General features: G+C 35.9%; 2 protein-coding genes across 4 annotated transcripts; one reads left to right on the top strand and one right to left on the bottom strand.

The window, feature by feature from the left end:
- Positions 1–1,812: 1,812 nt before the first annotated feature.
- NS1 (Class II aminoacyl-tRNA and biotin synthetases superfamily protein) lies at positions 1,813–6,859 on the top strand. 2 transcript variants are annotated; one of them, XM_007039771.3, is made up of 15 exons: positions 1,816–2,303; positions 2,374–2,442; positions 2,734–2,844; positions 3,296–3,400; positions 3,623–3,760; positions 4,013–4,093; positions 4,501–4,578; positions 4,667–4,735; positions 4,865–4,939; positions 5,084–5,167; positions 5,359–5,445; positions 5,669–5,764; positions 5,860–5,934; positions 6,181–6,307; positions 6,478–6,859. In XM_007039771.3, exons 1-15 carry the CDS (start codon positions 1,902–1,904, stop codon positions 6,591–6,593), a joined length of 1,713 nt encoding a protein of 570 aa, XP_007039833.3. In that variant the 5' UTR covers positions 1,816–1,901; the 3' UTR covers positions 6,594–6,859. The 2 variants fall into 2 exon arrangements, with proteins under 2 accessions (XP_088661180.1, XP_007039833.3); XM_088805054.1 differs by lacking the exon at positions 6,478–6,859 and having other exon boundaries at positions 1,813–2,303; positions 5,669–5,775.
- A 1,711-nt stretch (positions 6,860–8,570) lies between these two features.
- On the bottom strand, positions 8,571–16,151 carry LOC18606253 (RGPR-like protein). Of its 2 annotated transcripts, none has more exons than XM_007039768.3 (14): positions 16,004–16,151; positions 13,937–15,868; positions 13,411–13,731; positions 12,999–13,118; positions 12,795–12,917; positions 12,503–12,658; positions 11,931–12,056; positions 11,679–11,813; positions 11,139–11,266; positions 10,950–11,058; positions 10,550–10,873; positions 10,295–10,444; positions 9,884–10,182; positions 8,571–9,503 (listed from the first exon to the last, which is right to left on the bottom strand). In XM_007039768.3, exons 2-14 carry the CDS (start codon positions 15,638–15,640, stop codon positions 9,008–9,010), a joined length of 4,191 nt encoding a protein of 1,396 aa, XP_007039830.3. In that variant the 5' UTR covers positions 15,641–15,868; positions 16,004–16,151; the 3' UTR covers positions 8,571–9,007. The 2 variants fall into 2 exon arrangements, with proteins under 2 accessions (XP_007039830.3, XP_088660571.1); XM_088804445.1 differs by having other exon boundaries at positions 13,937–15,860; positions 16,004–16,019.
- Positions 16,152–19,409: the final 3,258 nt, after the last annotated feature.

Raw genomic sequence — 19,409 nt, 5'->3', positions numbered from 1 at the left:
GTCCAATCCTTTTGACCTTCTACGAGATACAAGCATCCAGGGGCCATAAAGGGAATCATCTAAACTTTCCTTCTGTTCTTGTGGATTAACAGGTGCCTCAGTGGGTGTAAGTGCTTTGTGGTTTGAGCAGACCTATTTAGTGTGCCCAAATACTCCACATGTAAAGCATACCTGAGGCAATCCTTCATACACAATTTTCTGTTCTTTGCCGTTCAAGAAAAATTTTGGTGTCAAAGGTTCAGACAAATCAAGCTCAACAGTTACTCTGGCAATTTTGCCTCTCTTTTCTGCTCCTGTATTATGGTCAATCTTCAACATTCTACCAATTAACGAAGTAATCCTCTTTAAAATAGATTTGTGGTACATGTGAAGGGGAATACCAGGAAATCTCACCCAAGCCGCTACCGCAATGAGATCTTGCATCTCTGATGAGAAGTTCGGAGTCTAGGGATAAACCGTTAAGTAATGCCCCATGATTACCCAAGGACCATCCAATAAAGCTCATAAGAAATCCTCTCTATCTACAAAACGAACAATGAATCTGTTATCAGCTAGATCCACAATGTCATATTTACCTTTTGGTCTCCACATAAAAGCCAATCTATCACATAAAATCCGGTAGGAAATTGCGCGACCAAGCATCTGTACAATAACAGAGTTCTACCATCTTCTAGCTAGCGATTCTTGCCTCTTATCAGAAACTGTGATTGAGGGGAAACCTTCGATTGAACCGTATTCAAAGTCCTCCTCATCAGACTCTGCCGAATCACACTCCATTTCAAACTCCGATTCATCCTTCGCACCCTCAACAAGGTCATCGTCCCCTCCGGAGAGCATTTCTTCACTGTCTGAACCTAATACAGTAGCCTTGAACGATGGGTTGTTATAGACGACCACTGAATCGTCTTGCGTGAACCCATCCCCTGAGGAATTACGAAAACGAACCTTCTTCCGTGACCGATCGTCAAGCATAGTGGGTTTAGGGGTTTTCTGTAGAGAGCACATGACTTATTTTCTTCAAATTTTTTTCTTGCTCCTCCTTTTTCTTTTTTCCATTTCTAATCAGTTGTATTCTATTTAGATGTCCAATTGTTTTACTTGATGTTAGTCCATAGTACAAATGGCGAGTACTTAATTTCGAAAGTATTTTTCAATTTAATAATCATATTTTATTTAAAATCGATTAACAATATCTTATTAAAAAAATGAATTTATTTATTTAATTAAAAATTATATGAGTACGGTTACAAAACTCAATTCAATCTAAATTTAATAATAAAAAAATAAAATTTGATCATTTTATGTAATTTTTATTATTTAAATTAAATTAATAAAAAATTAAAAGGAATTGTCTATTTGGATTATATTAATTAAAATAAGTAATATATCATTTTTTATGTAATACATATATTAAAAATTAAAATCATATTAAAAAATTAAATATTTATAATCAAATTTAGATAATAAATATCTTAAAATTATTACTTGTTCCTTATCTTAATCCGTTTATAAATTATTTTAATCTTATTTAAATATCAAACACCTTTTTATCTATTATTGGTTATAATCTTTACTCAATTCGTAAGTATAAATAAGATAAGATTAATTATAAATCTAAATTTATTATAAAATTAATTAATTAAAATCAAATTTATATTTTTAATTGACTAATTTTGAAAATATTATATCATAATTGAGTCATTTTTAGCGTTTTATTTTTTTTAATTCTTTGTAATTGTGTGTTTGTCTAGTTTACTTTTATGGCAAAAAAAAAAAACTATTTTCTGGTATGTTTAGTTAAAAAAGAAAAACGAAAAAAAAAAGGGTGAAGAAAAAGAATACGTTCAAAGCACACCAGCAAACAAACAGCCCAATCCAAGCAAAGGAACGAGTAGCGCAAAATGGCGGCTGCTGCTGCTGCTTTAGCACCAGCCACTCCTCTCCGGTACAAACCCTACTCTACCCTCCGATTCCTTTCCTTCTATTCCAAAAACCTAACAACTCCTCGCCTTTCCCCGCCACTTCCTCGCCGACCATTCCAGTTTCACTCAACCGTTCCTCCGAAACGATGCTTTTGCTCCGTTGTTTCTGCAGCGCTACAGTCCGGAGAAAGGACAAAAACGGAATTCCAGGAAAAGAAAGTTTGTGAAATGGGGAATACAGTAGGCGAGTTTAGGAAGAAGTTGAAAATCGCCGACATAAAAGGAGGACCCGATGGAGGTTTGGATCGGGTCGGGCAGACTCTGGTGGTTATGGGTTGGGTACGGACTCTCCGGGTTCAAAGCAGCGTTACATTCCTTGAGGTAACACTCAATTTTTAGAGTTTTTTTTTCCCCAATTAATTCATGTTAATGCTGCTATTATATTTTATAGGTAAATGATGGCTCATGCCTTTCAAACATGCAATGCGTGATGAATTCGGATGCTGAAGGTTATGATCAGGTACCGCCGGGCCGAAATATTGAATCTTTCTTATCCATGTAATTGAATTTTTAAAATTCTTGCTTTTTCATTTCAGTATTGATATTTTAGTTTCTTAAAGATATTATTAATTGGTTACAGTTTCTTAGCACTATTTTATTAGTATGGGTTGGTTAGGATGGGCGCTTCATTCCTATCCCATTCAATTTCTTGTGCCAAAAGTGGAATTTTCAATTTATGTTTGTACTTGGGATATCGTTGTTGTTATTCTTTTGATATGGTTGCCAATTATTATATGTTTCAAGCTTGTAGGTGGAATCTGGGTTGATTGCTACTGGTGCATCTATATGGGTACAAGGGACTTTGGTGGCTAGCCAAGGAGCAAAGCAGAAAGTGGAATTGAAGGTTGACAAAGTTGTTGTGGTATGGTAGACTTCCCTGTTTCTCTTGTCAAATTTGATTATTGATATGTCAGAGGTTATCCATCTAATTTGCTGTGACAATTAACTCAAGTGGTCTGCATCTGCAAACTGCCGAAGTTGCTTTATGGAATCAGAAAATTATTAGTATTATTTTTGGACTTAAACTAAGGAGATCTTTTAGCTAATAAATTTTCACTCATCATACTGCATAATACATTGCTACTTGGTGATTCCTCTCCGCTTTTATCCTAAATTGGTTTTCCTTGCTATCCTTTTCCTTGACTAGGCGTTCAGAAATGGAGTAACGGACAATGAATGTGTTATATTGCATTGATATTACTGCATTTTCCTCTCTTGGGTCACTAAATGAAACTTCTTTACCATATTATGATATGGAAATTTAAACTTCTAGTGGAATCTTTGTACTAATTGCATGCATCATTTTTTGTCAGGTTGGACAAAGTGATCCTTCCTATCCCATTCAAAAGAAAAGGGTCAGCCGAGAATTTTTGAGGACTAAAGCTCATCTTCGTCCTAGAACAAACACATTTGGTGCGGTATGGTTCTGCTGCTTGTTTACTATCATCTCTAGTTGCTATTATATTCATTTACTTTTCCTATTGTGCCATAATTTTTGCAAGCCATTGTTGCTTTCTTGATGTGGGTTTCTTTTCCTGTGACTATCTAGTATTTTATCTCTCCTTTATCGTTTTCCATTATTGCAGTTGTAACTTTTGCTTGCTATTTGCTGAGCATGGTTGCTTATAACTTCTTTTTAGGTTGCACGAGTGAGGAATGCTTTGGCTTATGCAACGCATAAATTTTTCCAGGAAAATGGTTTTGTGTGGATCTCTAGTCCTATCATTACAGCTTCAGATTGTGAAGGAGCTGGTGAACAGTTCTGTGTTACTACTTTGGTATGAACAATAACTTTTAACAGATTTAGGTTTTTTTCCCTAATAGCTACTTTGTTTTTCTTTTTATGTTTTAACTGTTAAAATTTAATCCACGATTCCACTTTACTTTAAACAACTTTCTATGTGTAAAAGTATGCTGCTAAAAAGAATGTAATGGTTCAGGTAAAAACTTATTAGCAATTATTGTACAATTATGTTATAGCTTGTCAGATATCTTTATTTATGATTCATAAAGTTTTTCTTAATTAATAGATTCCAAGCTCCAGGGAAGCCACTGATTCTCCTGTCCGAGCCATTCCAAATACAAAGGATGGATTAATTGATTGGTCACAGGTGAGTTAGATTTGCTTCACTCTGTTTCCAATGCTACTACATAGAGCTGCCTTCGGGCAAAATGTTTAAGAACTTTATCTAATCCCTCTTTAAAATTCTTAACCTTTTATAAATGAAAGTGTGCCTACTTTTTGCATTTCAAGGCTCTTCAAATGCAGAGAGGCAGCCAACTGTCTTTGGTTTTATAACTTACTCAGCTCTGTGCATCAGCTGTGCAATTGATGAGTTAGTTCATCAGACATTTCTCTGGAAATGTACTAGTAAACTTTTCTTGTGCTGCAGTTGTCATTGTCTATTTTTGTATTTATGTCTGAAATCTTGTGTGCAGTTTGCACCTCTCTCAAAAAATCAGTGATGTGTTTTGAATGCCACTAATGTAATACTTATGTCCTATTTTCATATGGCAGGATTTTTTTGGCAAACCAGCATTCTTGACAGTTTCAGGTCAACTTAATGCTGAAACATACGCTACTGCTCTTTCGGATGTATACTTCTTCTGCTTGTTCTCATATCAATTTAAAATGGGAAGGTAACCAATTCAAGAAATAACACAGTACTTTTATACTTTGTCAGGTGTATACATTTGGACCCACCTTTCGAGCAGAAAATTCGAACACAACTAGACACTTGGCTGAATTTTGGGTAAACATTGTTGATTTAGCCTTGTAAATTTCTGACTCTCAATTTGACTCCACATCCTTTTCGCTAATTTTGTTAAGCCTTGCCTTACTAAACATTGTCTCTGAGAACTTGTTCCCCCTATTTGTTTAGATGATTGAACCAGAACTCGCTTTTGCTGATCTGAATGATGACACGGCCTGTGCAACTGCATATCTCCAGTATGTAGTATGTTGCTTTTCACATCTATTTGTGAATTTGTCTCTTTGTTGCTAGACTATAGAGTCAGAAGCTCATAGCACACACACTGAAATTCTTTAGTGGTATATTTCTGAGTGAATTTGGAGTAATATATACTGTTTTTTATGGAAGGTGAGACATGTGCTTGATAATTGCAAGGAAGACATGGAATTTTTCAACACTTGGATTGAGAAAGGGATCATTGATCGACTGAATGTATGAGCTCTATGTGTATCTTACATTACCTTTTTCTATCATCTATCCAACCTTTTTTCTGAGTTGAGCTGTGAGGGTGTTGCACGTTATTTGATCTTCTAGATTTTGATTACCCCCTTCTATTGAGCTTAAAACCATTACTGGCAATGTTACTTGTACTGATATGTGGGTGACTTTTATTTGATGAACAGGATGTGGCTGAGAAAGACTTTGTGCAGTTGCCATATACTGATGCAATTGAGCTTCTTCTAAAAGCAAAAAAGAAATTTGAATTTCCGGTATTGCATGTTTCTTTTCTGTTCAAACTTATATAAAACTTTTTCTTGTGTCACGGTTTTTCTATTCATTTCTGATTAAATACCAAGATAACTCTTTCCTGCCATGAATATAACTTGCTTAAATTTGTGATTGTTAGCCAAGCCTTTCAGAGATAATCCTCCCATAAGTTTGTCTGGATAGTTATGCCTATTGAAGATTTCTTACTCTTGGTTTCTTTTGCAGTTGAAATGGGGATGTGATTTGCAAAGTGAGCATGAACGTTACATAACTGAAGAGGCATTTAATGGATGCCCTGTTATAATTAGGGATTATCCAAAGGCATGCAATTGGTCTCTCATCACTCTTCTGTATGTTGGGATTTTATCTGCTTTTAATATTTTAATGCCTGAAGTTCTTTAATGTAAAACTCTCAGGAGATCAAGGCATTCTATATGCGGCAAAATGATGATGGGAGGACTGTAGCAGCGATGGATATGTTGGTACCTCGGGTAAATATTTTCTTCATTTATGTAATGTTGCCAACAAATTTGCTGTGAATCTTAAGTCCATCCTACTATCTCATTATTGATGTATATTCGAATGTATAAGTTCAGCTGATGTACATGATGCTCCTTTTTTTTTTTTTTTGATACAAACATATGTGATGCTCTTCTATAAGAATGTTATTCTAGTTATATCCTTTTCCTTGGTTGGCAAATTCATTGCAGTTACTTTCCTTGTTTACGATTTATTAGGTTGGCGAGCTCATTGGTGGAAGCCAAAGAGAAGAACGACTTGAGTATCTGGAAAATCGTTTAGATGAGCTGAAGCTTAGTAAGGAGAGCTACTGGTGGTATCTTGATCTGCGTCGTTATGGTTCAGGTTAGGGATCCCTCTCGTAAACTTGTGCAATAGCTGCTGAGCCCTGAGAACTGTTCAGTTTCAACCATTTGCTTTCCCGTGTTTTTCTTTCACTACAGTGTTGTCTTAGACTCTTACCATTTAATTGCATTTGCCATTATAAATCCTCTGTCAAATATGTTCTTTGCCAGTTCCTCATGCGGGCTTTGGACTTGGCTTTGAAAGACTTGTGCAGTTTGCCACTGGGATTGAGAATATAAGAGATACGATACCGTTCCCAAGGACACCTGGTTCAGCTGAATTTTAGTGGTGCAACTAGTTTAGAATTTTTCTGGGTGTTTAAGCAGTTTTGAGATTCTGTCGATTCCTTTCTCATTGCAGTTACATACAAGAGATCTCTTCTGTTCTGGTAGGGTGCTGAAGACTAGTTGGCTACCTTTTGCCCTATCCTTTTGTAAAGAAATAAAAAAAAAAAAAAAAAGAACAAGCTATGTTGTAATTTATGAGATTGAAAAACTGAAATTAATTTTGTTCTAAAATGAATTTGTAATAAAATTTAGATTTATAAGTGAATTCTCATGTTTAAAACTAATGCTCTGTTGGATTTTCAATATTGTACAATAAAAAAAAACAAGCAAATTATGGCAGAATATTTACTTCTGTCTTTCATGTTTAAGTCTCTTCCAAAAGGATAAAAGAAAAATACCAACAAAATTTTGTTGGGACTCAATTAGAGAAATAAGATTTAACGAGTAAAATTTTTACCATATTTTCCCTTATCCACTCTTGTCTTCCCCGAATCGCATCTTTCTCTCTGCTAAGCAAAACTCTGCGGGAAAGGGGGAATAAAAAGTTACCAAAAGTTGAAAACCGACAAGTTTCCTCAAAGTGTCGCAAAAGCAATTAATGTAAATCAAAAGTTCGTTTTGAATTGAAAATTGCATTGCCTAAACACCAAGAGCATCATATCGTATCTATGGCACTTTTGGTTCGCGAAATAAAATAATTATTACGTGAGAATAGAATGAGGTGAGAATAGAATAGAATAAGTATTATGTAGTTTGGTATGATAAATGAAATAAAGTAAGAATAATTATTATGACTTATTACAGTGTTTGGTTGGTAACAATAGCTTTAGAATAGGAAAAAAATAGAAAATAAAAAGACAAAAATACTATTTATTATATTTAATTATTTTATTTTTTAAAATATTAATAATTTATAATTAATTAAAATATTAATAATTTATAATTTAAATATCAATATTTTAATATAATTTAATTACTAATATTTTAATTAATAATATTTTATTTATAATTTAATAATAATATTATTAAAATATTAATAATTTTATTTTTATATTCATTAAAATTTTAATATATTAATAATTTAATAAATAAAACATTAATAGTTTAAAATATTAATATTTAATATTTTAATCATATTAATATTAATAATGTTTAAATTATATATAAAATATTAATATTTTAAATTTTATAAATAATTTATTCTTTTATTTTATTTTTTCTTTTTTTCTTTTTCATGGGCCGGTCGCCGAAAAAGCTATCGGTGTAACAAAACGCCGATCTGGCGCACCATGTGGTCGGATCTGGCCACTATGGCGCCAGATCGGTGCTTCCCCGCGGCTGGATCTGGCCGTGGAGTGCCAGATCCAACCGTGGGATCTGGTCGGGAAGCACCAGATCCGGTGCTTCCTGCTGCCATATCTGGCCGTTGAGTGTCAGATCTGGCTGAATCTCCCTTTGAATCTTGTTCGACCATATTCGGTCATAAAGTCACCGTCGCAGTCACCGTCGCTTTCGCTGCCGTCGTAGCAGCCACTAACATCATCTCCGACGTTGATGCCACTTAGAGAGAGAATAAGAGAGGAAAGAACATGAGAAAAGAGAGAAAGAAAAAGAAAAAATGAGAAAATATATATATATATATATATATATATATAGGTCTAGGATTGTAATTTTTTAAATGATAAGGGACATTTTAATCATATCATAATTCAGAGCTATTCCCATGATCACGAAATAACAAAAACCATAAAAAACTTCGGGTTTAACTATGCCTGAGTTTTACCCCTTTTGAGAGAATAGCTATTACTAAGTAATAGCTATTCTTTGTGATATTGTCATACCAAACGAAGATAAGCTATTCCCTTGGGAATAGACAAGGAATAGCTTAGCTATTTTTTGTATCAAACGTGCAGATAATGTTACTAGCACTACAAAAAGAGCAAACATCTTATTTTTGGAACTCAGAACACAACGCCTTTTCCCTTTGAGAATCCCTTTGCGGCTTTCTTATATCTTTCACCTCAAGGGAATAATTTCTATTCTTCAACAAATGAACAAATGACTGTACAATGGTGTGCCTGCTCAGGCTTTAGCTGCTTATAGTAAAACAACCAAAAAAAAAAAAAAGAACAAAAATAACCCGGCTCCTTGAACCCTGGGACATACAGATGAAACCTAATAATACAACTAAATAAGCAACTGAATATCAAAATACAATGCAGAAGGGGGTAAGGGGTCTAGAAGTTTAGCCAAAAAGAACAATTTTGGTTTCCATTTTAACAGAAACAGTTCCCGTGCAAGCTGCCATTTTGTCGTATATTTGAAAGATGCAGGAGCAGGAATATCATGATTCTTGAGTACTATATATGATTGCAGGAACAAAACTTGATATTTACATCTTGACAACTCTGGTTCAAAGTTCCACCTCATGTAGCTCATCCCCAAAACTACCATTCGTTGGACTGGGCATAAATGAAGATGGAGGCATTCCCAGTGCCTCCCCTAAAGGTCTGATTTCCGCCTTACCAGGAGGACTAAATGCATCAGCCAAGTTCCCACCACTCCATGAGGCTGTTCGTCGTGAGTGCGGTGGAAAACCATTGGCATTTCTCATAATGCCTTTCTGAGCAAGATTATCCATGCTAGGGAACCTTTGCATAGTCATTGATGATAAAGGTGTGGGAGACTGAAAAGACTCATTGGCATTGGATTTTGTAGGATTATTACTAGTTGTATTTTCTTCCTGTGCACTTTCTGATATTGCCTCCATCGTTTGTTCATTTGTTGATGCAGGCGTGGGAATAAAGAACTTTGCATTTGCAGCCACTGCAGGTTTAACAGAGGGAACACTAGGTGATTGAAATAAATTTGCTTGGCCTCCACCACCTTGGTTGAAAGTGTCCACATACCTGTCAAGAGTTCATAATGACATAGAAAAGGGAAAATGAAATGAAAACTATGAATATTATTCTCTTGGTTTCTGAAGGAACAAAAGAAAGCCAAACAAAGCTCAACTTCCAAACCAAAAAATTTTCTATAGTTTCACCAATGAGCAATGATAGTGGTCTTGGAAATCTTATATGCTTATGAAAAGAAACTTTCATGGTCATATAAATCTTCTCCATATTTCTGAAGTCTAACAAAAACCAATATTTTCCACCTCATCTTACTTTCAACTTTCTTTCCTTTTTATTCATTTCTTCCACCAAATTTGTTCAATCATCATTCAAATGGAACAGTGGAAATTTTTAATAAAACAATTTAAAAAAAAAAAAACCTTCAAAAGTACCTTGCTCGAACACCCATTCGACCACGAGCTGAGAATTGATTGGAGCTGGCAGGAATAGGTGGGATCCCAGAAGCATGTTCTATCGGGGTTGGATTTCTGAATTTTGGGCTCCCATTAGGGGGAGACCCCTCACTCTTCAATGCAGACTTCAAGTTGTAGTCAGACGTTCCATTCTGGAATGCTGCGGTGGTTGGAGGTGGTGGCAAGGCTGCTTCTTCAGCTGGAGGTTCAGCACCTTCCTCCACCCATCTCTTGAGTTTTTCATCATAGTAGAATTTGTTCTTTTCACCCAATTTAGCCTACAGATAACAATGCAAATTATATTAAATTAAATAGTTTGTATATCAAGACTGCTATATGTGGTTCTTCAACAGAAATCTAAGAAAAACTAGCAATAAAAAAAGGAACTACCTGCTTATCTGTACGAGGCCTCAAGACTAGCCCCACAGTCTTCTGCAAAAGCTGTGAGCCAAAACCAAAACGAGCAAAGCGAGATGCCCCTCCCGAGCCCGATGCTTTGCCTTGTGCAGTGGATGCTACAGCTTCCTTTGATGAATCAACCTGATCCCATCAAAAATCAGTAACACCTCATTAATTTTATTCAAGATAAGATGCACAAGCAATTAGCAGGAATTATTGTTTCGTCAAGTGGGGATAATTGTGAACCTGTCTTGGAGTTCTGCCAAAGTCCGGCTCTGAAACACTTCTATTATGCATCGTCATTCTGCCATCAACTGCCCTGCCAGCCCAATCACTTATAGGTTCCATTGAGGCAGATGACATCAAAGAAGACATGGCCATTGTTGATTGACTAGATGATACTCTTGGCCCACTTTGCTGGTGAAACTGATCATTAACTTGAGAATTTCCATTTGATGCTGATGGAGCTGGTGGTGGTAGACCACCAACAACACGATGAGCAGTGCTATCAAAAAAGTTGAGCAATTTACCAACTAATTTTGCTGGAGCCAAATTTGCAGCATATCCACCCTTCAAGATGAAAGCAAGCCCAATATAATCAGAGAAAATATTGATGAGAAGCCAAACCGAGAAGCTAAAAAGTTACCTGTTGATGGATTCTTATCCTGTCCTCAAGAGATAAAACTAATTGTTTCCAAGTTTCTACCTCAGGCGCTCGACCAGTTTTCAGAGATTTTAATACAGCTTGACAGTACCTGAACTAGCCTCATCATGTTAGGAAATTGAAGGTAAAATATGTTCATAAATCAAAAACTAACAACTTAAATATGCTTACTTCAATGAATCTGAAACTCTTCCAACTTCAGCCAGCATGTGTGCATAAATAAGCTTGTATGGCTGAAATGGTAGCAGGATAAACTGAGAGTTTCCCAGTACCTTTGAATATTCATAAAACTCAGTCCTCTGTGAGAAAAATCGAACAGAAAAGGTTAAAGGCATAATTGACAGCTCAATATCTTAAAATGTTCTCTACAATATAAAAATCTTGACCATCTGAGGACAGCTTAGATTTGTGCATTATATATAACCAGTTAGAAGAGAGATATGCTGAGAAAGCAAACCACATTTCCTATTTAGGTTTCAACCTAATCATCTTGCTTGAAGATCAAATTTTCAATTACCTTTCCCCCAACAGAGAAAAAGCACCTTCAACTACATACTATAAATCGGTCACAATACGAATTACTTAAACTATGGAATTACATGGTTCAGAACAAGTAAACATGCCAAAGTGACTACACCATGCTTGATAAATAGTTTTCCAAACTTCTATAAATTAGACAATGATCAAGGGTCACATAAATTTGAAGAGAACCTGGATAGCCTCTGGACTAGCGTAAGTTCGGGGAAACTTCCAGTGATCTGCTCCAATAAGACAAAGTCTAGCACTATCTGAATATGACTCAAAGTTTGCTTCCGCAACTAAGTAACAGATGTGTGCTGCAGTTATCTGAATTAAAACCCTCAAGTAAGAGCAATAGTTATAAACTTTAGGAATAAGTAAATAAGCTAAAGAGTGCTATCAACAAGAAGGGAGAAAAAGAAGCTAGAGTAAACAATAATGTACCTCACTTCTTTCCTTCCACAGGCAATCTCCAAGATGAATAATCACAAGCTCATCATCCTTGGTTCTGTTTGCAGTTATTACAGCCAAATTCTCTTCCCAATCATCAAGCATGCAATTAGCCCCTAACTGCCCACAAAAAAAGAGGAGTGGGGAATTCAGCTCTTTTTATGGCAAAAGTATTCCTTTCAAAATAAAATCAAACATATGGACATCAAATAAGAAGTAACAAAATGATATATAACAGGGACAGTAGCTGAATCAAGCACAAGTTCTCCACAACTAAGGATTCTTCTTGCCAAAAAAAATTGCACCATTCCCAAAAAATGGTTCATAGAATAGATGTATCAAAAGCATCTGAAATATAATCCCTTTAATCTATGCCATTTTTCTCATAGGTAAACCACTTCACACACTGCCATATTTTTTCTTATCTCTTACTAAGGATCTACAATTACACCAGAAAATGATCAGACCATATCAGTTGTCTTAGTACAGTAACCACTTCAGTTGGCGTTTTTCCTTCTTCCTGATAAATAACCTTTAGAATTGAATTTCTTGCACCAATTTATCACCTGTGCATGCTGTTGAGACATATCTATGCCATCAACTGAGGTGCCTGTGGAAAAAACTTCTGCTGGTTGCCCTGCAATTAGCAAGCATAATGTCCGCAAAGGAGACCCTGCTACCAGCTGATGAAGTGCCATTAGCTTCACAGTATCAACATAGAACTGCATTGATCCAAAGCCCCCAACCGGAAGAAAAGGCAGACAGAGAGCGAGAAAGAGATTGCAGCTTCAGTTAAAATCTTCCTCAAACATGAAACTCAGAACAAGTCATAGGCAATAGCATAAAGCAGAAACAAACCTGATCGCCCAGTTGTGATGCGAGAACAAGTGCAGGTCCCCACAACTGACCTTCTTGTGCGCATTGTAGAGCCTCTTTCTTTCTACCAGAAACCAGAAGATGCTGTACCTCAGAAGCGGTTGCCTACAACATACATTAAAATTAATTAAGAAAATAAGATAAACAGCCTGTTAAAAAAATAGTGCAGTATAGTTAATGGCATACCCGAATTTGTCCTTCAGAAGGCAATTGCTGCAAGCAGTGGCTAAGAGCACCATAAGGTGTGTCATTCCTCTTTGCAGATGCAAAGAGTTTTGCAACTGCTGATTCTGGAATATCAGTCTCCTATCAATAACAACATGCCAATAAGAATGAAATATGATATAACCCGCAAGAAAAAAGAAGAGAAGATCAACAACAAATCTCATTTTACTTTGTTGAAACTGGGAAAAAACCCTCAGAAGATTAGCTATTTCTTAAGTGGTATGCTAGAAAAACCTAAGACAATCTGACTGAAAAAAATCACAAGAGAAGCATTCTCCCAAGATATAACTACAGGCTAACAAATGAAAATCTAAGGAAATTGAAAACCCGTGGTTACTAAAATATAAGTTAAAATAACAATAAAAGTATTTACCTTCAATACAGTGTCAGCACCAAAAGGAGACCGGAGTTTTCCATAATGCTGGCAAGCTATTTTAAGCAATGAGAGAAGCAGCCTCAAAACTTCACCCTTTTTGTAGTCCATGTCAGGTGATTCACAGTTGGCAATTCTGTCATCAATCCACTTGTTCAACTCTTTACTGCCTGCATTTCCACCAACCAATGGACCAGGAAAGGATTGTTGGCACAGAGTACGGAAATAATCAGAAGCTGCCAGTGCAGCACCAGAACCATTTGAGTTTCCATTGACAACTTCCAACAAATTGAGAACGGTGATAGAGGCTCCTACAGAATCCTTCACACAAACACAACCATACAACATTAGCATTTAGAAAGTAGAAAATTACAGCAAGAGCTATTCATGTTTGGTATTTAATATCAAGATATTTTCTCTTCTGGAAACCAAAACAACAGAAAACCTCAGAGAATCTATTTCTTACATTCATCAGCGTCTGCCAAAAAATGTAGATTTTCCAAAATATAACATTAAGTACTCTAACCTGGCTGCTAAATGACGAGTTCAGCAGAGGACTACTATCTTTCATTACTATCAGTTTTCCACCAAAACCAAAAGTAACAAGTGCATGTGGAGGACGCCCAGCTGATGATCTCTCTGTGTTGGAAGCATAAGAAAACTGATGGCTACTCTGAAGCGGCTGCTGGGAAACATTGACAGAGTTCTGGCTTCCGTAGATATCATTCGAGAAATGCATCTGCTCGCTTTGCTTTAAATTTGCCTGATTAAACTGGTGATTGAAGTTTTCACTAGGGACAAAACTCCTAAACCCAACAACTCCATTGACCTCAGTATGAACCTGACTAGCTTTATTGAGCAACTGAACTTCCTGCAGAGAATTATAGGATGACTTCAAATGATTTGCACGGCTGTTCACAGACATATTCGAACCAAAAGATGTATCCAATTGCTGGTTGCCAGCAAAACTTGAAACTGCCTCAGTTTTGGCAGCAGTCCCTGGTTGCCACATATTCAAACCCTGGCTATTATAATTACCATAGGAGTCACCCCAATTACCATGTTCACCAGAGCTTCCAAGACCTTGTGACCCATAATTATCTCCCAGTCCATATTTACCATACACACTAGAACAGTTACTTTGAGAATGCCCACCAGCAGAAGCAAATCCATTTTGATTTTGCTGATCATAACCTTGAACCGTTGACTGAAGAGATGATTGAACAGAGGCATCATAGCTCTCCAATGTCCGCCATTCTTGAGCAACTGTGTCATAATACCAACCAGGGTATTGAGGGTCAAAAACCATATGTTCCGGGTACCCATTATTCACTTGTGAAACCTGATTTGAATTTGTCACACTCTCCGTGGCACCACTCTCAGCAGTTGCCATAGTCCCTGCAACAGACTGAACTGCCTGTTGCAAATAAGAAACCCCTGCTTTCACATCCGTGGTCCCACTGCCATCACCACCTGAACTCTCATAACCCCCTTGAAGGTTCCCCTCATAGCCATCCACCTGATACCACTGCCCTGTATTAGCATCATACTTCCATCCTGGATACATATTCTCCCAGTACTGACTGCTATTCAAATCTTGTTCATTTCCATTATCTACGGTAGAAGCTCCATAAACTTGCCCGCCATCATGATACTGCCCATAACTACTAACAGAATTTTGATCCAATGCACCCGGTTTTGCATTTTCATCCACTTCACCAGGGAAATCTCCTGTGGGATTCTCCCCTAAATCATTGAAAAATTCGGAATATGACCCAACTCCATTCACCCCATTCTCGTCAGAATCCGCATAAAACGAATTCCACCCTACTTCCTTAACCCCGGAATTCATAGATCCATTGTTCTTACTTATATTCGGATCAAATCCAACCTCTGACCCGGCCCTTACTTCTCGATGATTATTCGAGTCAATCACGCGATTATCAAGACCTAATGAATCACAACCGTCTTCACCTGCCTGTGCATTGGCCGGTGCTGGACCTGCATCCACAGGATCTTTTTCCTTTTCATCGTAATTGTCAGCCTCGCCGCCAGAATCTTCGCCGATTGCTAAATTGGCGAAGGCTCTGGCGTCGTCGGACTCGTTACCCTCCGTGAATTTAGGGACGGTGGGAACCATGTTCTCATCATCATCATCATCATTAACTAACTTGTCAAAGAAATCTTCATCCGTCTGATCCTCCACCTGGAATGGAGGATTCGAAGCCATCGACCAAATGAAACAAAAAAAAAAGCCCTAACGATCTAATAACAAAAAAATGCTTCACTATAAGTTACTCTCGAAATTTTCACGAAAAGTAAATTAATTAGGAAAGATCTTCGGAATTCGAGCTGAAACTGTCACGCGAACATCGAGATCCAACCGCTAAAAGCCCAAATCAGATGAAATACAGGAACCGAACAAGCAAGATCTCGGGTTTTTGAGATCTCTGCAATCCTAAGAACATAAATTCTGGTGAAATTAAAGAAAAAAAAAACGAAAAATAACTGACAACTTGAGGCAAAAACTTAACTCGTTAGATTGAAATGAATAAGATACATCATAATGGAAACAGAAATAGAAAATACTTACAGATTTGGGTGAAATTTTGCAGAGAGAAAATTTTGAAGAGAGGAGAGAGAGAGAGTTCGATTTCGCACCAGCCACCCAATAAGAGAGAGAAAAGAGACAACGAGAGAGCTCTGTTTTTGTTATTTTAGTTTTATGTTTAATTGTTTTTTTTATTATTTTCTATTTCTCCTGAATTTTGTATTTCTTTATTTAATTATACAGCCAGATATATGCTTCCACTCAATTTTCCTTTTTGTGTTAATTAATTATTGCTACTAATTTTGCTAATACCGTAAAAACGAAAGTTTAACCTTTTAATAGTTAATAATCTCAACTTAATTAACTGATAAAAGTTTCTAAGTAAAAATTATTACGCAAGATGTGATCATGCACCATTTTCGTCACAGCTTGAAAGAAAACAAAGTTTTTGCATTGAGACTGCACTTTCAAGTATATCGTTCTCCTTGGGCCTCAATTAAAAATTTAAAAAAAAATCGATTTTTTGCTTCTTTTTTTTCCAATAAGAAATCATTAAATTGGATCTAAAATTTCGATCCAAACTGTCTTTGCTTGTCTTGATTGTTTATTTGTGGCATGCCTATTTCATAAGTGTGTGTACATAAGATTTGAATCTAAACCCCAAGCTCTTAATTTTTCAAACCTCCTAAATGCCATTTTTAGATCGCGTCAACGCGGCAAGCCAAGGTTTCCCATTTGGCACAGCTTGATTCACCAATGATGTTGAGAATAATTGCCTCATTGGCTTATTCAGATTCTTACTTTTCTTGTTTGGGGTGGCAAAGTTTTTAGCAATGTCGCACTGTGACCACAGTAATCTGTTGGGTTGAAGGCTTAGGTAACAAACCTTTGCTTAAAATACTTTATTTGGACCATAAGCTTTCAATTTGAACGGCAATTATGGTAAATAATAATACAATTAAATTTAAAAAAAAAAAGATAAATGTATATGTCATTCAATGAATGACAGTTTCATCTGGGAAAAAAAAATCAAAGAACAGATAATTTCATAAATTTAAAGCACTAACAATGATAACAAGTTTAATAATTGCTGCAATAATTAACACTACTTTAAGACAGCTTTATTGTTAAAGAAAGAGATAGGTTGTGTGTAAGTAAAAAACCGAAATAATTCAAATAGTAATGTAATAAAAGATAAGATTAGATTTTTGGGTAGTAAAGTATGACAGGAAATATAAAAAATCTCGCAAATATCAACACAACGTATACATCTTGATGTGGGACCTGTTGCCGAAGTAAGACAACTATGCAAAAGGCAAGCTTGTAGTACTTCAACTTTCCTGCATTGGTACCTTTGTTTTTTTTTTTTTTTTTTTTGCCTGGATTTATCCAATTGCTCTGCTGCTAACCCAGACCGAATTGATGCATTTTCATGTCCTTAACCCGTACTCCAGTCAAAAAGGTAGTAGAAAATTGTCTTTCTCATGGATTTTTTGTGGCTTTCTCAGAACAATTTTCATGGGAAAATTCTTGCAATAAGTTAAACGGGGAGAGAGGCGAGCAGCTGGATCCTATTTCCCAGCCCTGTTTTCCGGACTAAATCTGGATTGCCCGTGAGCTTGTAATAAGAGGGCTTTGAACCTTTTTATGATAAATATGGGGCTCTAGCTCTGAAAGTTGGGCCTTTTGTGTCTTATATTTTTGGGTTCAACTTTGGGAAGAATCCAGCTACGGTTTGAGTACTTTGAAAATTTTTTTCGTAATTTCTCTTTGCCTAACTGGTCAGCACTGTAATTCACATGGACGCACCGAGAAAAGTTCGACATTTAAAGGGGGGAAAAACAAATTGATCACTAATAATACAAAGAATATTAATGAATTCCTAACTTTTTTTCTCTTGCCTTGGAAGTGATTCAAGTTGACCTCAGCACTTCAACATCACATCACTTTTATCATTATGCATTTGCTCCGAAGGAGCTATCAACCAGCCATTGTTATTGGAGTATACTTGTATAATGGAGAAATAGTTTTCCAATTAGAGCAATTTGAATATATCAAACTTTTGTCATGCATGGAATAAGTTAATGATCGGTTTCAGCAAAAAAGAATAGGTTAATGGGAACCTGGAAGTGGGTTGTAGACCGTGGAGAGTCCATAATCAACAAAATAATCAGGACTAATTGATTGATTGCTTAGTTACGTTCTTTCATGGTCTAATCATGAAGAATTATGCTGTCAGAAACCTATCATTTGAAATTCAGCTGCCGGGATAAATTTCTATCATGCTTTTATTAGGAGAACAGTACACAAAGTAGAATACAACAATTATTACTGCTTGCCATGCTTATCAACCAGAACAAATTTTTTAATACTTTTCTAGCCCTGCCCACTCCTTCAGGAATCAGGAGGGAAATCAGCTGTTCCTTGTACAAATGGTATATTATATTATGAGTAATTATACTTGGTAAATAAATATCTTTCCTTGCCCTGCATTTCTTTATTTAATATTCCTTTCCATCCTCATCAAAATTGAAAGCTAGTTGGCAGCAGCCAAGTAATACCTTTTTGGAAATAGGTTTAATTTTAGCTCTCGAGGGGCAAAGTGGAAAAGGGGATAGCTGTTTTTAGTTGGTTTGAAGCAATGGGTTCAAACAATCTTGCAACTATTTTTATCAATGATTACCTAGCGACTATGGACTGCATCAGTGAGGTCCTATTTGTCAAGTTGAAGTCCTATTATTATCAAACAGATTAGGCCGTGCTGAAGGGCACCCCTATTTTTGAAGAAGCAGCCACTTCCCAATAAGCCACGAGCTAGGCAAGTGGGTTATTAACAACAAGTAAGGTACATGCATGCTCAACTCGCTTGTTCTTAGTCTTTCCTTTTCCATTTCAGTGGGATATAAGATAATCTTTTAGTTCATCAAGGGAGTTATATTTCTTGTCAGTTGTACGTAAAGCTCATAAATTTAATTTAATTTCACTATTATCTTTTCTTATTATACAATAATTATAGTTAAAGGAATTGGAAAAGATTAAACTATCTAATTCAAGAGGTATAATTTAGTAGTAGTTAAAAATTAAGTAACAAAACTTGAATTTTATTTTTTAATAAAAAACCATATATTAATAATTAAATCAAATATTAAAATACAATTAAAAATCAACTTTAAATAATACAATCCAACAAAAATACATAATAAATAAATAACGACTTAATAACGAAACGATTTTGAAATCATATTACGATTTCTTTTTAATTCTCAATGATCAATGAGCAAATAAAAAGCCGCTATGCTTACATCCACTTAATCTTCATTTATATACTTTGTCTGCAATATAATATTCCTTTTCAAGATACCCAGCATCAAATTAATCGATCCCGAATTCTGAAAGTCTAGATTGATCGCTACATAAAAAGGCATGCGTGGTTGTTTAGGTGGAAGGG

Source organism: Theobroma cacao, chromosome 3, assembly GCF_053813885.1.
Source record: "Theobroma cacao isolate CCN51 chromosome 3, ASM5381388v1, whole genome shotgun sequence".
Classification (NCBI taxonomy): Eukaryota; Viridiplantae; Streptophyta; class Magnoliopsida; order Malvales; family Malvaceae; genus Theobroma; species Theobroma cacao.
The sequence above is the reverse complement of the archived record's forward strand: the minus strand, read 5'-3'. Positions and strand labels throughout refer to the sequence as shown.